Genomic DNA, 25,276 nt, shown 5'->3' with positions numbered 1-25,276 from the left:
GGCTGATAAACCATAAAATCTCCATGTGTCACGTGGTATAGATGAGATACTTGATAATAATGTATCAATGCCCTTGCAGCCAAATGTTTACATTAACGTTTTGAAATGCCACCACATAATTACACGCTCTGTCACGCAGAATATTTGCCGGTCAGATGCAGGCTGTCCGCCTCAGTTGTGGACACTGATAAATAAAGCAGGAAAAAAAAAACTCTCACTCGGCTGCACACGATCAACCCTCAGTGCTTCTCACTTTTTCCTTAGTTGAAGTCTACAGTTCAGCCACAAGAGACTGCTGTTTTTCAAAACCATCATTCATTTATTTAGGCATGGACATAATAATGGGTTAATTGATTGTTAAGAATGATGTGTTTAGTGTTGAAGCAATTGAGGCAGAAAGGAGTGCCCTATGGGTTACAATCAGCTGAGGCCCCGTGGATTTACTCAACTATTTTGTGGTGTAAAGGAGTTCAGAACATCCAATTAAAAATAATATTCAAAACCATGATTAATTATATCATCACTTTTTGATAGTGCTTGTCCTCTTTAGGGTCATGAGTGGGCTCGAGCCTCTCTCAGCGGACTTTGGACGAAAGGGGGAGGTTGGTGGGAGTCTGAGGACCCAGACAAAAACCCTCACGAGCACAGGGAGAACATACAAGCCAAGATTTGAACCCAGACCCTCTCGACTGTGAGGCAGACGTGCTAACTACCTCCCCACCATGCTGCCTTAAATGAGTACCATCAATACCTAAATTCCCCTAAAGAAAAGAAGGTCATATTGGAATGCCCCACCCACTACCCTCCCTCATTAGCTCCAAAGAGGGAATTGGATCCTGTAATCTGTATGTAGTTTCCTGAAATCACACCGCGTGCCCCCAAAACAACATTTGCATTCATCAAAATTCCTTTGCCTTCAGTGCATTTCATTTTGATGGCCTAGTTAACATCAATTATCATCCTCTCTCCAAAAAAGAATAATGCATTAGTCTTGTCTACAGCTCGCATCAAATCACTAATTGGCTACTTACACTCATATACGTGATACTTTTCTGGACAATACCAACCTTGTTTTTGACTTCTCGCGACTTAAAAAAAGTCTAGTCCATCTGTAGTCATCACTTATTCTGTAGGCATCTAATGCACTGACAAATCCTTCTTACCTTGTGTCACCAAACCTCCCAGAAGAAGAAGCAAAGTCCATTGTACAGCTGGATACATCTCTCATCTGTCTTTTTTTTTTTTTTTTTGCCGCTGTCCTTCACCTTTCTTAGGGAATCAGTTTAGTTCAATTTAATGAGAGAAGACAAGTGGAACTGTTGTCGCGTCGCTTGTCCAGGAGCGCCGGTGTGGATTTGCCGGCTCCTTACTGAACCAAACTTGACTGAGCTTGTCCCTCCTCCTCCTCGTCCTCCCCCTCCTCCTCCTCCTCATGTCTGCTGCATCCCTGCGACTCGCTAAACACACGCAAGTACAAACACATACAGTACACACACGCATGGGGGGGGGGGAAATCCCCTTAAGTTTAACCTAGTGAAATCAAACATTATAATAATAATAGTAATAATTGTATAGTTTCCCTGTATCACTGTATGAAAAATAATAGTCAAAACAAATTTATTTTGTGGCATTCACTGTATAAACGTAGGTCGTGTCCTCATCATTTTTTTTACTTTTTTAAATTGACAATAAACAAAGCGTAATATTAAATTCTGTACATACTGTACCTTAAAAGAATTAGATATGTCATCTTATGCTTAGATCAGCCGACAGGATTTTAGCCCCGATATTGGCCCGTTTAGTTATCGCCGGCGATTTTCCAGATCGGGCCCGACATATTATGTCGGGAAAAATAAAACTTGTAGTATGACATAATCCAGGACCAACAAGTTGGCCCTACATTAGCCCTATGACGCCAGAACGAAACGTTGAGCAATTTAGATTTTTTGGGATATCTTCCGTGTAGTGTGTAGTGTGTTTTTCTGTCAATATGGGGTGCTGTGTGTACATTAATGAGGGAACAAAATGAACTTAAATGATTTTAGGAAATGGCTGCAATATAACAAAGAGTGAAAAGTTTAAGGGTGTGTGAATACTTTCCTTACCCACTGTACAGCAAGATTTTATTGCAGTCGTCTGACATAGTGCAATCGTGAAAGAAATTTGCGCTCTGACCAGTCGGCTAGCATTACAATTAAATGTATCCATCCAGCCCTGCGATTGGCTGGCAACCAGTTCAGGGTGTACCCCGCCTCCTGCCCGATGATAGCTGGGATGGGCTCCAGCACGCCCGCGACCCTGGTGAGGAGAAGCGGCTCAGAAAATGGATGGATGGATCTATCCGTCCATCCATTTTCTGTACCGCGTATCCTCACTAAGGTCGGGGCCGTGCTGGAGCTTATCCCAGCTATCTTCGAGCGGGTCTGAAAACATTATTTATAATTGAAGTGTGTTATCTGTATAAAAAAAATTCAAAAGGCATCTTTACAGCAGCTTAAATAAGTATTTAACACTTCACCATGTTTCTCACTACCTATATTTCCAAAGTTGCTATTGGCATGAAAATGTCACCAGATGTTGGGAACAACCCAAGTAATCCATACATACAAAGAAGTAGAACAAATTAGCTCAGAAATTAAGTTGTGTGTAATACTGTGAAATGACACAGGGATCAAGTATTGAACACACCAACTGGTATTTGTTTAATACTTTGTACAAAAGCCTCTGTTTGGAATGACAGCTTCAAGACACCTCCTGTATGGAGAAACTAGTTGCATGCATTGCTCTGGTGTGATTTTGGCCCATTCCTCCACACAAGCAATCTTCAAATCTTGAAGGTTCCGTGGGCTTATATTTATTAAGAATAATATACAACTAATAATATCCATCCATCCATCCATCAATTTTCTGAGCCGCTTATCCGCACTAGGGTCGCGGGAGCGCTGGAGCCTATCCCAGCTATCATCAGGCTGGAGGCGGGGTACACCCTGAACTGGTTGCCAGCCAATCGCAGGGCAAACATAAACAAACAACCATTCGCACTCACATTCACACCTAGGGGCAATTTAGAGACTTCAATTAACCGACCATGCATGTTTTTGGGATGTGGGAGGAAACCGGAGTGCCCGGAGAAAACCCACGCAGGCACGGGGAGAACATGCAAACTCCACACAGGCGGGGCCGGGGATTGAACCCTGGTCCTCAGAACTGTGAGGCAGACGCTCTATCCAGTCAACCACCGTATCACTAACTAATAATATATATATAATAATAATAATTCTATATTGATAATATACTTTTAACCTGCGCGTGTTTTGAAGTGACGTGTGCAATTGGCATACTAATCAATTACCGGGTGTCCTGAATGGACGTGTATTATTTTACAAGCCCAATTCCAATGAAGTTGGAACGTTGTGTTATACATAAATAAAAACAGAATACAATGATTTGCAAATGTCATTTCACATTATTGTTCCCAACATCTGGTGAAAATTTCATGTCAATAGCATAAAAAAATGGTGAGGTGTTACTTATTTCAGCCTCTATGTGTGTGTGTGTGTATATATATATATATATATATATATATATATATATATATAACTCAGGCCCTTTTGTGTGGAGTTTCCACGTTTTCCCTGTGCTGACATGCCTTTTCTTTTTCTTCCTTCTCCTACTTTTTCCTCTCTCTTCCTCCCATATTCTCAAAAAAAAAACATGTTAGGGTAATTGAAGACTAAATTGTCTGTAGATGTCAATGTGATGATTGAGAGGTCTTTAGCTACATGTGCCCTGTGATTGACGCCCACTCCAAGGTGCACCCCACCTAAGTCAAATCGGACTTGGCCTGGTCCCCAATTAGGACAAGTGGTATAGAAAATGGGTGGATGGATAGATGGAAGGCTGAAGATTTTTTTAATGTATGTAACAACGGAGCCTATCCCAGGCAGTGTACACCCTGGACCAGTTATTGCTAGTCTATATTTGTCCATCATCAAAGCAGACTTTTTTTTTTTTTTTAATTCGAGCTGTCACCTGCATGTGAAACAGTTTGGAGTTCATGTTGCTCATATGCTAGAACCTCCCCTTGCCTTTCAGAATCTCTATGCACTAATTTAAGTCAAAGCCAAAAGATGCACCACAGAATTAAAGATTCAGGGAAGATGTTAGAAGTTAGGAACCAACTGCTGCAATGAAAGCAAAATTTTGCTTCCTGCCTTGCTGTCAAGCTTTTATCTCCCCAGGTGGCTGTTTCCGTCCCCCCACCACATCAAGTTAGATTACGTTTAATTTTGGCCTGCAATTTGCTACGCTTGGTTTGACGTCATCAAGGTAATCAGGAGAGTAGTACGCTTAGTTAGGTTGAACTGCTTCCAGTGACAACAAATGACAGAAAGGAATAAATTGGATTCACAAATGAAGGACAGAACTGCAATCTTTAGTTTTAATGACGGTCTCGCTTTACAAAACCCATGCATGTTTTCACAAATCAAAACATGATGAAGCTTGCAAAAAAATAAAAAATGTTTTACTTAATAGTCCTACATTCACTCAAATGTATACTTTATGTCAAAGAATATTTTAGAAATCTATCTTACACAGTGTTGTAGAACACCACATTCCATAGTTGTAGCCTCACTTAAATTCACTTAAATTTTCTTTGATAGTTTTTGATACAGGAGTATACACTTATCAATTAATTATGTTCATCCTTGGTTATTACATTTAAAGTTGAATTGATTTGTGTCACACTAGCTGATATGGGATGTGATATAGAAAAAATAACCACTGATATTTACAGGTTTGTGTACACAGTATATTGCTGCTAGTAAACTATTTCTACTAGCCACAGCATTAAAAACAATTATACATATTAATAAGATCCAATAGAAAAAAAGTGTGGTAAAACTCTGCCGTTACGTAATAACAATGCTCCTTTTTTGACTGACACTACCAAAGATTATTTGTTATGATTAGAAATATGCCTTGTTATTGTGGTCATTTTTAAAGGTGCTTCCATGCTTTGTTTTGTTTTGTTTTGTTTTGTTTTTTTAGCTACATGAGACGTACCGTTCTTCACTACGGCAAACCTTTGGTAGCAAGACGACATAATTAAATACGGTATGAGCTGGCGTTAACCGCGGGCGACTTAAATATTTCCACGGACCTCATAATTCCATCAACCACCCATGCATCGTTTGTGCATGTGCAGTGCAAATTGTTTCGCATGGTGAGGTCATGTTCTGTATAGAGGACTTAGTGACCCGTGGGAGACTGCAGCGCTGAACGTTAGCGGTACACACAGAATGAGCTAGTGAAAAATCGCTGGCAACTTAAATGTGTCTGCAGACCTCATTTCATTTCAAGTTCATTTCCACCTCCACGTAGATGCATCACTGAAAATAGAGCTCTGTCACAAAAATGTTACATGCTACAAGCGGAAGCCAACTGACAAACCCTCGCTGTGCCACCACCGCCCAGCTTGGCACTGACAGGTTTGACAAATAGGCAAACACGCAGAGAACCTTACGCTGGCGCGAATACCGAGATGTGTACCATTTGCGTCCATTACGTTGCGCAGTCTACGAATATAGAGCACAATGTGTTTTTGCTGTTGCTGGTGATACGATCAGACCTCAGTGCAGGGCGTCATGGCCTGCTTCCCTTTGCCAGTCTTATTAGTGAGAATGCTTCAGGGAAGAACTAGGTGAAAATCAATGTTTCTGCCAGGACTGTTTAGTGTGACGCACCATAGCCTGCCCCCTCTGCTCTGCCCTGAGACATGTTTAATTCATGTTTGTTTTATTTAAAGGCTGGCTGCACACACTCCAAAAGCCATTAAGATCACAATTTTCTTCACTCCCCAGTGTCACGGTCTTTTCAGTTCATCTCATCCAACAGTCTCTCCTTGTAATTCATGAAATATCTCTTTTTATTTCATAAATGTCTTCTATCCTATACTTCCTGCCATCCGTCTTTTCTCCTTTCACTTCACGGAAAGAGGCTCACTGCCCTTTGCACCTGCTCTCGTTCATATGACGTACATCGGTGCCATCTTTCTGCCTCAAGTGAAACATAACAACAATATCTGCTTCCCCCGCTAGAACTTTTAGCTTCTCTTGAATTATTCACACACACATATCTGCAGCACATTCCTGACCCCAAGATAAGTGCTTTTATTCTCAGTGCCACATAATAAAATCCCAATGTCCTTTTTTACGCTCCTAGGCTGAGGTGAGTTTAGTACAACACAGATGATCAGCAAATCTGGGCGATTCTACAAAGCATGGCGGTGGATTCACTGTCGATGCATTGCTGATGAAGCCAGGAAATCGTCACTAATTAGCCTTTCCGTTTCCTGGCCATGTCACATTTACACACGGCAGAATTCGGGGAGTGCAATCATTTATACCCAAAAACCCAATCAAAAATCGCGCTGGCCAAAGATCTCATAGTACAGTCTCCATATTGAATGGTAATAAAATGATAACATCTCCAACAAAGTAAAAGAACTTTGACTGAGAGTGACAACATAACACAACCTTAATGTAAGAGCAATAAAGAAGAAAATCCAAATAGTCTGCCTGGAAAACGATCTATTACTGTAGTTTTACTTTTTACACACACAAATGTGGGGGAAAAAAACACAACCCCAATGTTGTTTTTAAATAATGAAAGGCCTAGTCTGGCTCTACCCATGTGTACATTTTATTCTGCATGGACTAAGGTGTGTTGTGCACACCTGCGCCAACAGTAGACCTCCATACAGTGCCAATGATTTACAATCAGCTGCAGGTACCATACTTGAAAACATGCACAGTACACAGAAACGCAAGCTGTTTTTATAAAATAATCTCCTCAGGGATATTAAAGCTCATGTGGTTTGGTGCATGTAGCCCAAATGTTTTTGTTTTTTTTTCATGCTGACGTCTGCTCCAAGAATACAATTTGCCGGATTTATTTTTGTGCAAATTATATATACAAGTAAAACTACTAGCTCACCAGTTTAGACAAGCACCTTATGTAGTGTAGTATTCAGATACAGAACACACACACACCCGACACAAGTTTCTCAAATCAGTGTTTCGCAGGTGTCAAAGCGAGTCAGGGCTCACTCGTCAGTGAATAAAAACTAACGGGCATAAATGTTGAATAAAGGTGTAATTAAGTCTGACAACACTGACTGTTATTATTCATGCAATGGGATAGAATGAGTGTCTGACACTTTCACTTGTCCTGAGCCACAGGCAAAATAATTACTTAAACAAGCTGACAACCTCTGTTATTACATCATAAGTGCTGTCTTAGAGCGTTGTAGTCAAGAGCTGGACAATTTCATTATTGATGCAGGAGCAAACGGATAGGGCATTAAAATTAGAGTAACAGTCAACACAGTTGTGACACTTGCAAACGCCTTGGTTACAAATCAAATTAAATCAACTCAGAATGCAAAATGAGACATTCTGACATTCTGCTCTGTGTGTATGGATGTACGGATGTGGTATTGAATGTTTGCTCTGATTTTATTTCACTATTTCACATGAAAGACAAGTTGGATGTTTTGTTTTTTATGAATCTTGAATCTATTTGACAGTGCAGGTAGTTCTCGTCAAGTTTTGTCACACATGCACGTGCACAGAGGGTGACGCACCAGAGCCCACACGCTGTGGGTTGCTCGTAGTTGTTTATCTAACATGACAACCTGACTCAAACCATCATGCTTTGCATGCGATTTTAAAACACAGCTAAAAGTAAAGTGACAGTTTAAAACTGCATCATCCCAGAACTCCTTTAACTGAAGATGTTGGGGCGGGGGGGTTCGTAAAAAAAAAATATTCCAAAGCGTTGTAAAGATGTGGCCGTGTAGTCAAGACAAATGGACCCAAACACAAACAATGAGCATCTATGGACAATGAGAAACTATATATCTCTATATAGCGCTCAATAACTGGGTATGATGTCAATAAGACATTACAGTAAAAGAGAATGAATTTCAAGGAGGTATACAAAGACTGGGGAGAAACAGATCAATCAATTAAAAGAGACATACTGTACATGAAAGTGTTCAACAGAATGGACCCACAGGTTTAGCATAAAAGTCTTGATAACCTTAGATTGAACAATCTAGATTTCATCATGTATGTTAAAGTAAATACTCCAAACTGAATCTTAGTTGAAATGGTTGTCCGTCTCCATGTTTCAGGTCTTTGTTGAACAGGTGATCGATCAGTCGAGGGAGAACCCTGCCTCTTCCCTTGACTAGACTCCCCCGTAAGAGCATTAAACAGCTGCAGCTAATTCAGAATGACAGAACTAAGACAAGAGGCGTGCAAAATCCTCTTGGACCCTCCACATCCTGGTCACCAGCTCTTCCAGCTCATCCCCTCAGGTAGGCGCTACTGAACAATGCAAACTAAATCTAGCAGACATTCCAACAGCTTCTTCCCTCTTGCCATCAACTTCTTAAACAGCTAACTTACAATTCCATTGCAACATGCTGCCAATTCTTTGTCTTGATTTTGTTGTCACATTTCTGTCGGCCCAATTATACATTACACGTGCACTCACTGTGGTAGTCTCGCCATACTGCACAATTTGCATACCTGTTGTTGACTAATACTGGCCACTCATGCCAGAGCAGAATCTGCACCACTTGCACACTGACTGAGGAGTATCTGCAACATTTGCACAATCGACATCGTCCCAGACTATCGCACTACTAGACACTTTAAACTGCATACATTCCTTGAAGACTCAGCGCCCTTTGCACGATGGTCATTGCACCGGACTATTGCTATATTAGTCACCCAAACTGCTCAAAGTGCTCGACAACTCTGCATCTTTTTGCACAATTGTCCCCAAAAATTTTTTTACCGGCATTACCAGATTACTAGCAACTCTTTATTGCTCAGTGACTGTTTTTCTCAGTGTCTTTATGTCTCAAAAGTATTATCTGTCAATTGACTGTCTGTCATGTGTGTGTGTTCCGGGTTTTGTCTTCCCCCCCGTTTCACACACACCTGCTCCTGTGAGCATCTTCACCACCTGTGCCTCGTTCACCCTAATTACCCCATACATTTAACCTCGTGTCTCATTCCCTCTCGTTGCCAGTTCGTTGTACCTTGTCGTCGCGTTCCAGCATTCCTTGTTTCCACGTCACAGACTCACAGTAAGATTTGACCCTGTTCCGATTATCGACCTCGCCTCTTTGCCTCATGTTTTTGGATAATGTTGCCTTTCTTGGATTGCCTGCCTGTGTACCGACCTATTCCGTCTATTAAACCTCTCTTTTTGGAAACTGTCCATTTGTTTTGGAGTCGTGCATTTTTGGGTCCTATCCTCTGTTCTGTTCATGACACTGTATGTCTTACTAGAGCGGCTCCAACTACCGGAGACAAATGCCTTGTGTGTTTTTGACATACTTAAAATAAAGATGATTCTGATTCTGATATAGCACATGCGCCACTAATATTACAAATCCCAGCATGTTTTGCGAGTGTGTTGGCCTATCAGTCTGGACCAGTGAGCGCCTCTTACCTTTCTGTTGATGTTGTTAGCAACTATGCTACCAGTCTCCTCGGGCCAATTTACACCTCCCCTTCCCAAAAATGGCCAAAAGAAAGACGAAAAACCGTTAACTTCCAAGACAGGTGGGAAGCAGATTGTCTGTTCACTAAAGTAAAAGACAGACCTGTTTGTCGTGTGCGGAGCAGCGTGGCTGTAACAAAGAATAGAACATAATTGAAATATTATTATTATTATTGAATGTTTTTAATGCCCTACATCAACTCTTAGGCAGGGACTGTTAATAGTTTAAGGTTTGGATTTTTATTGAAGGACATTCTTATTTTTTTGGGTTGTTTTGTTGTTAGACTTTGAAAAAAGAATTAAATAAAAAAGAGGTAGTTTGAGATAAATAAATAGAACATAGAGAGACAGTAGAATTCATGTTATCTATTTAAATACATAACAACAAACAAATACCAGTGATGTCTTTTATTGCAAATTATTTTTTTGTTTGTTTTTCTTTTTTTCCCAGTTTTACGGTCAACTTATTGACAACATAGCCTTGTTCTGTATTGTGTATTGTTTTCCTATGTCACAATCAGTTCCATTTCTGGTTCTATTGTCATTGTTTTTCCTCTATGCCAGGTTTATCCTTTTGTACTGGCATCACAAAAAAGAAACTAAACATACGTATTTGTTTCACCATTGTATGATCTCGATTAAGTCTTGTGAGATTTGTTTAATGTCACACAGGATTTTTGTGTGACTTCTAGAGTGTACTACCCTCTCCCCAAAGAATTTGCAAATGTTCAGGAAAAGCAAGTCAATGAAATTCATCCACTTGTCAGGTAAATTTTTTTTTTTCAGTTCTTAGACAAAACAGATGAACAAGTGATTAAGGTAACATCCGAACACACATCAAATTTACTCAACGAATTGTCATTGATTACACAACTGATTAACAGGTTCTGCTGAATACTAACTTTTCTGAACATATCCATACACTGTTGCAGGCTGTTGTAAAGTATTTTTATTAGTTGTTGGGAGAAGTAGCATACTTCAAAATACATTTGCATAGTTGCACCTTTATCCAGATTCTCAAAAGCAAATGCTCTTCATCTTCTGCACATCCCCAAAGTAAAATTTTGAGGGAATCTTTGCTTTTCTAATGATTGTGTGTTGTATCTGTCCAACTCTTTACTGGTCTGCAATGCCAAAATGAAAGCACTGTTAAAGGTTAAATATAAAACAAAGCTAGTCGTGGCCAGGACTTTTGCACAGTATATTTTAGAACAACAACAATTTGCATAACATCCAACATTACAATTTACACCTCTTTTCAAACTTGTATACCAAGGTCTTGTAATGCATAAGAGATATAATATAAAAAAAATACATATATTTTTCACAACAGTCGTGCCACAGAGAAAACACACAGCTCATTAACTCGATTGCGTTCATTAAAATTAATTTCATAGTACTAATGAAGTGCTTTCTGAAATAAACCTGCGAAAGTTAATACAGTACTTCTCTACTTTGACACTTTGTCTTTACTTTGTGAAAATTAACCATCTATGTTGAAACACTACAATTAGCTTATGTTCAACAGAAGAACAGTTTATTGAGTCATGAAGTTTGTTACGCTGGTAGAACCTCAGTGAAGTCTGGTCAGATTTTTTTTTAAGTCATGCAATAACAGTTTTATCAGCATAGTTTCAACCTTGAAGCCTTCAAGATAGAAACTATGACACAATATTTTAACTTAAAAATATTTCATATATGTAACAGTTCTGTGTGTGTGTATGTATGTATGTACGTACATACTGTACCCTGAATAGCCTCATAAGTACAGTATCTCTAATATTTACAGCTATGTATATATGTAAAGTATCTACGTAAATAAATACATAGGGAGAAAACTCCAGCAGAAGCTACTGCTTGAAGGTATACTGCACACGAGACATTAACGTTTAGTTTCCACCAACAAAGCTGGATCAGGAACGGACGCTGGCCTTGTGTGCCAGTTCTGTTTAATGAAAGGATTTTATTCTCACGTCCTAGAAATCCCCATATCTAAGGAAAGAAAAACACAAGGTGAGTCAGAATCTCAAAGTGTTTATTGTCCTAGTATATTCAAGCACAAATACTATTAAAATGAACCCTATTGCCCTCTATCTGAGGAAATGTCATATTATATTATTATTATTATTATTTTCATGTCACCTCTTTACTCTGTTTACAACCAAATATGCAGGGGTTTGTTTTATCGAAACCTAAATCCAGGGGTTTAAGGTTTTAAAATCATATCTGATAATGTCTATATACAGTACTTAATAATTGCTTTCAGCAGCTATTCCTCACTCCTAATCAACAGTCACTTGTGGGGGACAGTTTATTAACTTTATGTAGCCTCATGACCCAGATGTCAGAAACTCCTAACATCACTATAGTAGGTCTTGAAATTGTTAATTGTACCAGAACTCAAAAAGGAGCCGCCACCATGAATTGGGTGGATGTGTGAAGGAACCTTCCGGATAAAGGATGTTTCTGCTCTACTGCTCACTCTATTAAGTAGGTTGAATCAATATTTTACATTGTGAATGGATCACCTGACTAAATGTGGGGATGAACTCAAACAAAAGATTGTATTGGCTTTGTTCCTGTTTTTATGTAGCATTTTAACAGGGCTTAACAACGTTTTTAACTGTCATCTTTTGCCTATAATCAAGGCATTTTTAAAATTATGTGACCCCATGATACACAAAACAGTCAAGAAAATATTGTACTAATTTGAAATTATTATCATTGCTAATATTCCTTGATGCTGTTTTATCAACAGTAAACTTCATGCAATAGGATTTTTCTGTAATTTTAAATTCCCTAAAGCCACACATTATATTCACAATTTCATCTACACACCCCTGTTAAAATGCCTTTTTTTTTTTTTTTTTTTTTGCAATCTAAAAAAAATGAGGGCGACACAGTAAACGACTGTTTAGCACATCTGCCTCACAGTTCTGAGGTCCTGGGTTCAAATTTGACCTCACATATGTGGCGTTTTCTCCAGGTACTCCGGTTACTTCCTACATCTCAAAAAACATGCATAGTAGGTGAATTGAAAACTCTAAATTTCTTCAAGGTATGAATGCGAGTGCAAATGGTTGTTTGTTTATATGTGCCATGCGATTGGCTGGCGGCCAGTTCAGGGTGTACCGGGGGGAAATGATCAAAATGTTCCATTCCTAAAAAAAAAAAAAAGTATTGTCATATAATGTTTGGCCGGGACATATTATGAATGGAGCAAAGGGGCAGATAGGGTAAAAAGTGAGGAGGCACGTGCCCAGTTGAGCCGTAAGACCCTTTTTCGATATTTACGAGACCACACCTGTAATAATGTTTTACTGCTTCTACTATTTCGAACTACTTATTTGTATTACTGTAGGTGTATTTTTCTGTCTTACGTTTGATTTTTATACTGCGTACAGCACTTCGTTTCAGCTGTAGTTCTTTAACGTGCTCTATAAATAAAGTTGAGTTGAGTAATCGTCATCGTTTGTATGGTGATAATGAGCTACTCCATGACCAGGACTGTATAGTAGGTGGCGGTAATGCACACTGCCCCAATTAGCCTTAATCAAGGAAGACTGTATGGCATAAAGTGAAAGTCAATTTATCGATCTGCACCTTTATCTCGAGCTACACCAGAATGTATGGATTCTTCTTTGGGTCACGCGCCACCCCTCAAGAAAGTTTCACGCTAATGAGCTACCTAACTGCAACCGATGTATAGACCTTGTACAAATCACAGTTGCAAGGTAAAATACATTTTTCCTACATTAAATTGGTTTTCCTCATCTGTGTTAACAGGATTAAGGGAATTATGTAGAATCAAGGATCCCTGGTGGTTTGGGCTATTTGCATGCTCTCTAGTCAAACTGTTTTGTTTTGGCTCTTCTCATCCATTTAATGATGTGTGCATGTATTTTTCATAAATGTCCATGAAACATCTAAAAATATAACAGCGAAAGTTTAAAGTCTTTGCTGTATGGAGTTATAAATTTGAATGTTTCTGGGAATGTTCGGGACTTACTCAGCATCATCAGCAGTAGGTGTGTTGTAGCTTTGGAACAGTGGCTGCATGAAGAGCCCCAGTGTTCCTACCACACACACCAGGATGAAGATCCACAAAAACAGACGGTCTATCACCATAGCTACGTACTTCCAGTCTTCTATTATCTGAAACATCACACACACAATAACCCAATGTTTAGGGTGTTGAAGCTGAAATGTGTAGCAAGGCTTATGTTTTATTCAGGCTGCTGGGATTGTGAATGCACCAGCACACCAAACGCTTATGATCCACTAAGCTAATGTGCAATTAAGATTCTGTAATATTTATTAACCATGGGAGCTTTGTGAAAGTTTTAGAATCTAAACTTGCACATTTGGTCTTCATCTACAGTCAGTGTGTGTCCATGTCCTCATGAAGAAGACTTGGGATAGTTTCCCTGTCAATTAGTTTGATGACTGATCACATCATGACAGCAAAATTCCTTCTCCCTAAGTGGTCCATGATGTTGAAGTCAATTAGGAAAGCAAGCACAGTTCATTTAGCATTTATTAAACATCGGTAGTGCGAAGTAGTACAAACTGTACTTGGTTACTGTACTGATTTCTCAGGTACTGTATTTATTATTATTTTTTTTCAAGATATTTTTACTTTTGCTATCTATATTTGAAAATAGATATTTGTACTGTCTAATACTTAGTTAGTCCAAATAAGAAAAGCAAACGCTGAAAGTAGGGACTTTAAATGTTGGGACTATGACAGAAAACGCTAGGGAATTTGTTGACATGATGATTAAGAGAAAGGGAGATACTCTGTGTGTCCAGGAGAGCAAGTGGTAAGACAGTTAGGTTTAGGAGCAAGCTTAGGAGCAAGGTTTATATTAGTTAACCACGGTGTAGTTTGGAAGAGGAATGGAGTAGGGATTATCCTAAAAGAAGAGTTAGTGAAGAATGTCATGGAGGTGAAAATAGTGTCAGATTGAGTGATGTGCGTGAAGCTTGAAACTGAGGTTGTTATGGTGAGTGTTATTAGTGGTTACACCCCACAGGTATGTTGTGAACTAGAAGAGAGAGAGCAATTCTGAATGAGAAATTCTGGAAGGAGCTTGACAAAGTACTTCAGATCATCCGAGGGGGAGAGAGACAGAGACCGAGAGAGTGAGAGCGCCGAGAGAGAGAGAGAGTAGTTAATGGGGTAGATTTTAATGAGCAAGTTGGTGAAGGAAACAGGGGTGATGAAGAAGTGATGGGTAGGTTTGGTATCCAGGACAGGAACTTAGATGGTGGTAGACTTTCCCAAAAGAATGGAAATTGCTGTAGCAAACATATAGGGTGACCTAAAAAAGCGGAGGGAGAAGCACTCAGGTAGACGTAATGTAATCTGAAGGAGATCAGTTACTATAAGGTAGTGGTTAGCGGACAATGGAACCAGACGGCAAAGGATGGTGGTGTGTAAGATGACTCCAGTGGCGAGGAAGACAAAGTCAGAGCAGACAACCGTGTGGTGAAAGCGCATCAAGAAATTGTGTTGTACGGCTTTCAGAGAAATCCGTGGTCCCTTCTCAAGGTTTTTTCTGTTCTTCTCAAATGGGGTTTTGAGTTTTTCCTTGCCGGATTGGGGGGGGTTTAGATCAGGAGCTCAATCTTTATCAACTGTGGGCCTGTGAAGCCCTTAAAGACTCCCCAGGTAAATAAAAGAACTCAAGCGGTTTGGAATGGGTGAAGGAAAGTGGCAGGTGTGTAATGTGATAGAAGAGTCTCAGAGAGGATGAAGGAAAAGGTTTATAAGACAACGGTGAGGCCGGACGTGATGTATGTCTTTCAGACAGTGACGCTGAAGAGACAACAGGAAGCAGAGCTAGAGGTGGCGGAAATAAAGATGTTGACGTTGAGGAGGCCAGACGGAAATGGTTTGGGAACGTTCAAAGGAAGATAGTAAGTATATTGGTAGAGCGATGATGACGATGGAGCTACCAGGTAAGAGAGCTACAGAAAGACCAAAAAGAAGTTTGATAGATGTAGTGAGGGAAGACAAGAGGTCAGTTGCTGTCAGAGAGGAGGACGCAGAAGAAGTGTATTTTATCTGTTCAGTTATCATTAGCTAATTTAGCTTTTTGTTTGTTAGTGTGTTAGTCAGTTCACAACTTCAGCAAAGCTATGTGAACATGTTGTTTTGATACTGAAAAGTCAAGCCAACACTGCAAAGAGAAGAACTATCTGTATTTCATTGTGCCAAGTTATCAAAACAAGTTATGTATGTAATTGACAATAAACATGTATTTTAACTTTTTGCTTTTGTAGTTCTGTCCATTTCATAGTCTGTACCTTTTGGGTTTTATTTAAATACCTGAGTCGAGTCAGTCCTACTTTTACCATTTATTATTATTTTCTTTTAACCAAAACACATTTATGACCTTACCCCTTCATCATCATCCTCTGTCTTCATGTGCTCAGCGATGTATTTCACTCCTTCCACCGCCTCCTCCAGATCTGCATCCCATTGAGAGCGCAAAGGCCTCTGGATGTCTGAACGTCCACCACCCCCGTCCGGGATATCTCCCACCCGCCAACAATACTTGTGGGCCCAGTCTGCATTCACATAGAAGGAGTCGGAATCCGTTTGAATCCCACCAAGTTTTATATTTGATCGGTGTTTATCAGTTGCCGCCTGAGGAGGACTTTTTCTGACAGCGCTCCGGTCACCATACTTCCACCTGAGCTTTTCACGGACATTAGTCGCACCTGGACGCCTCATGAGAAGAAAAGTGGGAAGTTGAACTAAGAAGAGGCGATTCACCCATTCAGGCATATGGTGAGTGGATGGGGAGCGGTGATGGACGTTCAGAACGCACACGGAGGTCACAATGGAGAAAGTGACTAGCACCATGGTGAACATCAGGTATTTACCTAAAACGGGAGAAAAGTCGCAAACAAGGAATTGTATTTACAAAGAATTCCCAAAACAGTACGAATGATCTCAAATTTTTCCTGAGTCACAGAAAATGAGAACAGAAAATGAAAACTTTGTATTAGGGCTAGCTCTGCATTATTGGTCCCTTCAATTTTCAAGCAGCCAAGCTGTATTGTATTTTGTGATCTGAATTCCTGCTGGACCATCTATTTTTACATACTTGCTGACATGTTTCTACATTCACTATTAAGTAACTACTTTGAATAGAATTTTTGCTCGTCATATGCACGACGCTAAAAATATATATAAATGAAGGGTACACTTACATACACTACAAACCTCAATGAATGAACCATACCAATTGAAAGGTTTTACAAATTACACAGTGTAATCATATTCCTTCATAACAAAATAACATGAAGGCTCAGCCAATATCTACAATTTCAGGAGAATTGATTCAAAATCAAAGTTGAGAAAATCAGATCACAGGCTGATCCAACTTATCCTCTAGACAAATTACAGCATACAGTATATGTTGTGTGTATGGCCTCCATGTTGCAAACATGCCAGACGATGATTAAATATATTATTTTGTGCTTCTTATTTAAGTTTATATTCACTGATGATTAGTCTCAAACAATTAGTCTGCTTTTCCTGAGTTTACTGGACTGTCATTCTCTTCCTCTCTTTCCAGCAAAAAACTGAAATAAGACTTACAGTAGCTCTAATAAGGTGATTTAAAGTTAAGAATTGAACTTCAAATCTAGTTTTTCAGTTCTTTAGCCAGATTTTTCAACTGACATGAGAGGCACGAAACTTCTCGTGAGTTAAAAAAAAAAAAAACGAAGGAAAGACAATATAGTATTCAGCATCTCAGTAATATGTTAATTTGAGCTCAGCTAAATGTAGGACACAAGGGCTCAAAAATGGCATTCTATTTTGAAATGTTCCTTTTTTAATTTGGTGGCAGTGTTGTTTCATGAATACAGTATAAATCTTAATTATGATGGCTTCACATCTCTAATTGTGCTTACATGAACAAAAATAGATATAACTCACCAATGAGAGGGACAGCTAGGGAGGTGGGCGGTACAATCTTTGAAATAAGTAGCAGGAACACAGTGAGTGCCAGCAACACCGAGATACACAACGTCATCTTCTCGCCACAGTCTGATGGCAGGTAGAACACCAAAATAGCCAGAGAGGTGATCAACACACATGGGATGATCATATTGATGGTATAAAACAACGGCTTCCTCTTGATAACAAAATCATAGGTGATATCGAGGTAAGTGATATCATTCGGGTCCTCATTTTTGCGTCCCGGGAGCGAGACGATATCCCACTCTCCACTGGGTGTGAAGTCGTCACGACTGGCAAAGTCACTGGTGAGAATCAGGTCAACTTCTGTGTGATCGTACGTCCAGGACCGGAACTTGAGTGTGCAGTTCTGCTGGTCGAAGGGGAAGTTCTGCACCTCAATGGCGCAGGCTGATTTGTAGATGGCCGGAGGGAGCCAAAAGATGTCCCCCGTGTTGGAGACCACAGTGTTGCAATAGAAGGACACTTCATACACACCATCAGCACTGTGGCCATATGTTGGGGAGTACAGGGTAAGGGTTAGTAACACAGAGGTGGCACAAAATATATAGTCTAGGGTGAACAAAAATCAGGTAGATTGTTTATGATATATTTGTAGATTTGCGTGGATTGTTTATGATAAATACCATAAAAGTTGCTAGAAAAAATGAAATTCTGCATTGCAGGGCACATTTAGGCAAAAAAACATTTACACCTATAGGCAATTGAGTCTGCAACCTAATACACCTGGTTTTGGAATGTGTGCTAAACAAGCATTGGGAGAACATGCAAACTCTACACAGGAAGGCCGGAGCAGAGATGTGAACCCTGAACCTTGGAAAATGGAGGCATATGTGTTACACATTAGGCCACCATTCTGCCCAATTTATAACTTGGGGGGGGGGGAAAAAAAAAAAAAAAAAAAAAAAATCTGGATAACCTTCTTGCACTCACTTGTTGTACAGCACAATGTCAGGAAGCCAGAGGAGTTTGGAGGGTATTCGAAGTTTCTTAATGCCTTCGTACTTCTCTGGGTCCCACCTCAACCTATAGTCATTCCACTCCTGTGGACAGATTTGTTAGTCAATCAAATATAATCACAACCCCGCCATATAATGAAACCATGGTGCATGCTGAGCATCATTTACCTGAGACAGCCACAAGTTGGTTGTCATTATCTGCTCTCGTTCATTCTGCAAGACAACAACAATCCCACATTACCACCTTCTCAGTGATGAGTAGTTATTGGAATTGACTGCCAGAAAGTAAAATTACTCATTAAAGTTGGGTCAGTTAAATCAAATCAAGATTTAACAAGATGATGAATGAGGATAATTTTGGCAACTCATGAAGAGTTGTATGGCAGTGATGCCTCATTTAAAAATACAAATGTGGATTTAACAAATAACAGATTAAAAAATATTTACATCAACACGCTTCCTTGTAGAATTCTGTTTGTTCTGCCTAATGTATAAGGGACATACTTTTTCTTTTCTGGTGCATCAGAAAAGCGATCTACTTGAATTGTTGGTTAAGATGAGAAAACTATACTACAGACTATAAAACATCTACCATATCTGAAGATCATAAAAAGAAGTTCATAAACTCTTTAGTCAGTTACCCTGTAACCTGGGCTGCAGTGAAATGTATAAAATGATGCTTAACAACTGGCCTCTCTCCCTTGGCAATTGTATGTTAAAACCAACATGAGTGATACGAGCGACAATGATGATGAATATACTCACGACACTGATGAGCTGAGACAGTGACACCCGAATGGAGATGGTGACCTGTTGGCTCTTGTTGACAGCTGGCCTGATCAGTTTGTTGTAGCGTTCTGGACCTAACAAGAAATTGACCAGCCGCTCCTCAGCACTCTCTGCTCTGCTGCCTGGAAAGTTGCAACACAGAGCAACAACACACATTTCATACATTCAGTCATTCGTTTCTCTTACCGCTTATCGTTTTCAGGGTCATGGGTGAGTCTGTGTGGTGTAAAGATATTATTACTGTATACTCATTGGAATTACAAGGGTAAGAAATATCCACCCAATGCTGTCATGAGGGATGAAGAGTAAACCAGTTAGTTGTTGTTAGATAAATTAAAGCATTGCATATCCTAATCTAAAAATAATAATAATAAAATAGAACGCATGTGTAGACCAAGTGGTTAGCACTGCTGAGGTTTTGGGTTTAAATGTCAGCTCCCACCACTGAAACAAATTCAGCTCACACATGGATCAAACTGTGTTTACACTGACATATTTATGTATAAGAAGCATGACGGTAACAGCGTCACAGTCGAGAGGTCCCGGATTCAAATCTCCACTTGGGCTCCCTTGTGTGCAGTTTGCATGTTCTCCCTGGGCTTGCACGGGTGTTCTCCCGGTGCATCGGCTTCCTCACACATTTTCTACTGTATATGGCTTGTCCTCATTAGAATCACTGTTAAGCTGGAGCTGAAACCTAGCTGATGTTGGACAAACACTCACTTTCACACCTATGAATAATTAAGAGTCTTCAATAAACCTAACTTCATATTTTCAGAATGTCGGAAGAAGTACCTGGGGAAAACCTACAGAAGCAACAAGGGAAACATGCAAACTTCACAAAGAAGAGCCTCTTGACTTTTGCCTTTGCATGATAATATTCATTCATTCATTCTCTTCCGCTCATCCGTGGTCGGGTCGTGGGGACAGCACTTAAGCAGAGAAGCCCAGATTTCCAATCTCCCCAGCCACTTCGTCCAGCTCTTCCGTGGGGAACTTGAGGTGTTCCTAGACCAGCCTGGAGACAAGAGTCTCTCCAGCATGTCCTGGGTCATCAACTGGGCCTCCTCCAGGTGGGACGTGCCCGAAACACCTCACCAGGGAGGCGTCCAGGAGGCATCCTTATCAGATGTCCGAGCCACTTCATCTGGCTTCTCTTGATGGGGAGGAGCAGTGGCTCAACGCTGACCCTCTTTTTTAGGCTGTTAGGGCAAACAGACAGGAGGATCTGTATCCCTTTTATGCCGTAACAGTTTTACGGTGCCACAGTGGAGTTTTTAAGCTGCCACTGTGTTCTTTGTATTCTGAGTGATTTTTATCAGAAATTTCAGTTGGACAGAACAAAGTTTTAAAGGGGAGAGACAGTGAAAAGACAACTAAATATATGAAGAGAAGACAACAAAAGACAGGACATTAGCTGTAATAAAGATGAGGAAAGTAAATCATTATATGCCTGGTGCAATGACATTAGATTTGAGTGTTGTATGGGGCAGTAGTGATGCACCCTGTGAAGGAAGGACAGGACTATTTAGGACATGGCTGGACAGGACAAAGACAGGAGGGGAAGCATGCAGGACAGCGGTAGAGTGGACCCGACTGTAAAACTGAAGTGTGGTGGGAGTAGCTATTTAAACTCTAAACATCTTTAGAAATAGAGTGCAAGCGACGGGATACCGAGGAAGTTTGCCTAGTTATGAGTTATTCATCGCAATGAGTGAGTGGCCCCACACCAAGCTAATAAGTCCCAGAGGTGATTATCTGCAGACATATGCAAGTGAATTTACACCATCTCACATGCACAATAACTTTCAGAAGTGACCTGTAATTGCTGAGCGTGCACCGTGAGGGCTGAGGACCCCACCCCACTGCGCCATGAGGCGGTGCCCGACCCAGGAGCCCACCCGAGAGCAGCCCAATGGACGGGACACAACCCACACTGAGGGACCTAGCGTGGTCCACCGGTCCCACCGAGGTGCCCCAAAACCGGCTACCCGTAGGAGGCCGCAGGGGCCCAAAGCAACCCCCCCAGCCAACCACATTCCAACCTCCCTGTCTGGTCCCTCACCTAGGACCTGTTTGAAGCCCCAGACAACTTCGCTCCTAGGATCATTGGGACACACAAACCACGATAAGGTGACAGCTCATGATAATATGTCAATGTAAATACAGTTGCATCCCAGTATGAATTGAATTTGCTTCAGTAGTTGAAAAAAGTGTTGCCCTTAAAATGTGTATAAAAGCAATTCATATGATGAAATGCATGGGATGTGTTCATTTCAAATGTTTTGAAATCGTCTGCCTCAAAATGACATGTTCTACTTGCGTGTTCATCCACTGCGCCACCACACATCTAAAACAATATGGTGAAAAATACAAGCATGGATTCCATCATTTAAATAATTGAGACCATGGCTTAAGGGTATCTCTGCCTCGAGTACAATGCGTTACTCTGTGTTCTGTCATACAACATCTTTGTCAGACTAATTGTTGTGCAGCAGATGTGAACTTGTGGTGAGGTGATATGTGGTTTAAACCAAAATAACTTATTAAGTAGAAAATGAGGACTCTCTGGAAAACAAAGCAAATCAGTCGTCCTTTCTTCAGACCGGATTTCTGCTTCCTTGATTATAGGTTGAAAGGACCATTGGTAAATTATTGAGGGCTCCCATCTGCCTCTAGGTAGGGATATTTTCAGTAAATGGACACCATATATAACCAGGTCAATATAGTTGGCCACTGAAAAACATTGAGGAAATACTGCACAGCCATTTCTGTACACACCCACTGGACTCTTCATTAGGTTCAACTGCAACATTCAACAAGATTTTACATAAAATACGATGGACAATATTGCAGTGCTGGGAGTAATCTCTAATAGTTGTCCAAGCTGATATTGCCGAATAAGGTAACCAAAAGATAGCTATTTAAAATACCTCTCAGTACGATGCAGTGCATTTGTAAACCACTTCAAACGCCAACTGTAATAATAAACCCACTGTACTGTTAAAGGCATACAGTACATCTCTGACAGTGTCACTCAAAACTGAACATTATTTATTGATATAGCCCTTGTATTGATCTTGTGGCTTGACTATGGTGTTTTCAGGAATTATTATTGATATTTGTTTTTATACGTGTGTTTGTACGTAACCGTATAAAGGCTCATTTTGTTTGCATATACAATTGTTTTTATACATATATTAATTCTGTATAACGAGTAATGTGGTGTAAAATACACTATGAGTAATAGTCACAAAGCTGTTGAGTGGAAGAGAAGCATTCCTTGGTGGGGATGTTCAGCATGCGAGCAGATGTAATTTTGGAATTTAGGTATAAAGGGTGAACGCTTATAAGTTTTTCTTCTTCTCATTCCTTTTCGGGGATGTGTATTTTTATTTTGATACTCCTTATGAATTTTTTTTTTCATTTGTTGCAATTGTTGTTTCATTTACTTTTCTGTTAAAGCAAATATTTTTTGTTGTTGTTGTCTTTTTTTTTAAATGGCACATTGAAATAAACAGATTTAATTCAATTCAATATAGTTTTGAAGGGTTGAAAGTAATCTCAGATGAATCTGTTCCCCATAATAGTTGGTACACAATGGAGGACATTTAATCCAATAATAATTACATATAATAATTTATCAGGTATAAATTTACTGGATATTTGCAGAAGTGCTTCTTCGTGAGAATTTGTTATTTGTTTATTTCAAAACATCTAGCCAGAAAATAACACAGTGTAGCAAGTGATCCCTGTTGGATTACAGCAATTATGATGCATTTATGCACATGTGTGCGTGAGCACCATGTACGGCTAAAACGTTGAAAAAAAATCACCAAAACGAACAAAAACAAATATGATCATATCCATAGAAAGTATCAAATGTAAACCATCTTACTTGTAAAACAGAGTGTGAAGAGAAGTAGAATGGCGTTGATTCTCATCCTCGTCCTCGGTAAATCTTGACAAAAATTGAAACAATTAGTTCAAATCTAAAAATAAAAAATAAAACGTCGTTAAGTGTTTACGCACAACTTTCGGATTGGTGGCTTAACAACTGCTCCAGTTGTTTGCTACAGGCGTGCGTGCGCCTTGCAATCAAGTCACACTGACTTTGATTTGAAATAAAGAAACGTTTACTTCTGTCAATTCTTGTAGTTTACCGCATGGTCGCTAAAAGAGTTGTCACTACGCGTACTTCTTCTCTCGGATGAAACTGTCAGTTCTCACTTTAAAATCGTAGATCCTGTTCTCTTCGGATGAACCGCAAAGAAGCCTAATTGCTGAGGATTTTGGATGCGTCTTCAGAGGGCGCGCACGCACCTCGTCACTGGAGACACTTCAACTATGAGGTCCACCGAGATGCCGGGAATGGAGCACCGTGGACGGGGAAAAGAAAATGTGCGTGCGTGCGTGTGTGTGTACTATTCGCGTCATAACGTGGACTCATAATGTTCAGCTTCTGCTCTGCTGGCCTCTCTCGTGCTTGTGCATTGAAAGCCCAGAAATTTCCAACTCAGTCACTTTAAATAAAGGACACCGGTACTGCAGATATACTTTTCTCAGAGTGACACTGGGCAAAAAGTTTGGAGGTTTTTAATAGCGTAATGGTCGAGTGAAAAATAAATATGATAATATAAAAAAATAGGAAAGGAGGCATGTGTCACTTTAATAGGAAATAATTGATTGCAACTTAACAAAATTGTTGAAACTGTAACAAGCCATGCATTATTTGTTAATGTTTTCAACACATTAACACCCTTTAAAGCTGGGGTGTCAAACTCATTTTTGTGGGCTTTCCTTCGCAGTGCAGTTATGGCTATGAAATTCATATAGGGTAACTGTCACCTCATAATATACACAATTGTTTCTGAAATTGATTGTTATACAATGTGTATTGTTAACAAGAAATTGAATTTGAAATCAGAAGACATGGAAGGAAAATTGCTGCACACAAATATTTTTTTTTTAAAACTCAAAGCTATAGGGATGGAATTATATCTTTTGTGACACCAGTCCTGCTAACGTTTCTGACATACCTCATACAGAACAACTACTGTTCAATTGATGTTAAGACATTTTGTGGGGGGAATGTTTGCAGTATCTGTTAAATGTGGATGGAAAAAATAATTTTAAATCGCAATTTTGGGTAAGGTAGACACTTTTTTTCCCTTCAGTGGGCCACATAACGTGATGCGGCATGTCAGTTGTGTCCCTCCGGCCTTGAGTTTGACAGCAGTGCTCTAAATCTATTAAGTGTTCTTGTTTTGTTTTTTTAAATCACAATGTTGTGTGGCGGCACAGTGGACAACTGGTTAGAGCGTCAGCCTCACAGTTCTGAGGACAGGGGGGGTTCAATCCCCGGCCCCGCCTGTGTGGAGTTTGCATGTTCTCCCCGTACCTGTGTGGGTTTTCTCCGGGCACTCCGGTTTCCTCCCACATCCCAAAAACATGCATGAATTGGAGACTCTAAATTGCCCGTAGGTGTGAATGTGAGTGCATACTGTTTGTATGTATGTGCCCTGTGATTGGCTGGCAACCAGTTCAGGGTGTACCCCGCTTCCTGCCCGATGATAGCTGGGATAGGCTCCAGCACGCCTGCGACCCTAGTGAGGAGAAGCGGCTCAGAAGATGGATGGATGGATGGAATGTTGTGTGTCTGCGCCACTCAAAAATCATACTAATGAAAACATAACTCTTCAGAAATGCTCATATGTCATTCATATATAATGATGTCTTATTTTCTGTTTCATATTCCTATGTTTAGAATCTTAATGTTTGTTGGATGTTTATATTGGGTGTTATTATATAAACCATCATTGTGATGGCAGAACTAAATAGAGCATCCCGCGAATCACTCAATAGAAAATACATTATGACTTATTTTGTGCTGATACCATACAGTACAGTATGTTTTGACACCACACCAAACAATTCAGAATCA

The 25,276-nt window shown here is 40.0% G+C and overlaps 2 protein-coding genes across 3 annotated transcripts in view; both read right to left on the bottom strand.

Annotated features, from left to right (window-relative positions):
* chrna6 (cholinergic receptor, nicotinic, alpha 6) overlaps window positions 1-1,367 on the bottom strand; it is a 29,930-nt gene extending 28,563 nt beyond the window's left edge. Inside the window, exon 1 of the mRNA XM_061679968.1 lies at window positions 1,164-1,367. Within this exon, the coding sequence (XP_061535952.1) occupies window positions 1,164-1,221 (58 nt within the window). The 5' untranslated portion in view covers window positions 1,222-1,367. The remainder of the gene's footprint in view (window positions 1-1,163) is intronic.
* Window positions 1,368-10,591: 9,224 nt separating this feature from the next.
* chrnb5a (cholinergic receptor, nicotinic, beta 5a) lies at window positions 10,592-23,695 on the bottom strand. 2 transcript variants are annotated; one of them, XM_061679967.1, is made up of 9 exons: window positions 23,563-23,695; window positions 23,231-23,293; window positions 19,309-19,454; window positions 18,712-18,756; window positions 18,518-18,627; window positions 17,543-18,069; window positions 15,992-16,479; window positions 13,595-13,740; window positions 10,592-11,577 (listed from the first exon to the last, which is right to left on the bottom strand). In XM_061679967.1, the coding sequence occupies exons 2-9, from the start codon at window positions 23,274-23,276 to the stop codon at window positions 11,562-11,564; spliced, it is 1,524 nt and encodes a 507-aa protein (XP_061535951.1). In that variant the 5' UTR covers window positions 23,277-23,293; window positions 23,563-23,695; the 3' UTR covers window positions 10,592-11,561. The 2 variants fall into 2 exon arrangements, with proteins under 2 accessions (XP_061535951.1, XP_061535949.1); XM_061679965.1 differs by having other exon boundaries at window positions 23,231-23,695.
* Window positions 23,696-25,276: the final 1,581 nt, after the last annotated feature.

Source organism: Phycodurus eques, chromosome 6, assembly GCF_024500275.1.
Source record: "Phycodurus eques isolate BA_2022a chromosome 6, UOR_Pequ_1.1, whole genome shotgun sequence".
NCBI classification, from domain to species: domain Eukaryota; kingdom Metazoa; phylum Chordata; class Actinopteri; order Syngnathiformes; family Syngnathidae; genus Phycodurus; species Phycodurus eques.
Note: the sequence above shows the minus strand (reverse complement) of the source record. Positions and strands in the feature narration are given on the sequence as shown.

Excerpts from the sequence above, each read along its gene's own strand:
- chrnb5a (XM_061679965.1), bottom strand. The coding sequence starts at position 23,276 with ATGAGAATCAACGCCATTCTACTTCTCTTCACACTCTGTTTTACAA. Across the intron at positions 18,070-18,517 it reads GACATTGTGCTGTACAACAA|TGCTGATGGTGTGTATGAAG; the intron begins GTGAGTGCAAGA and ends ATATGGCCACAG. Across the intron at positions 13,741-15,991 it reads CAGAGGATGATGATGAAGGG|ATAATAGAAGACTGGAAGTA; the intron begins GTAAGGTCATAA and ends GTGATGTTTCAG.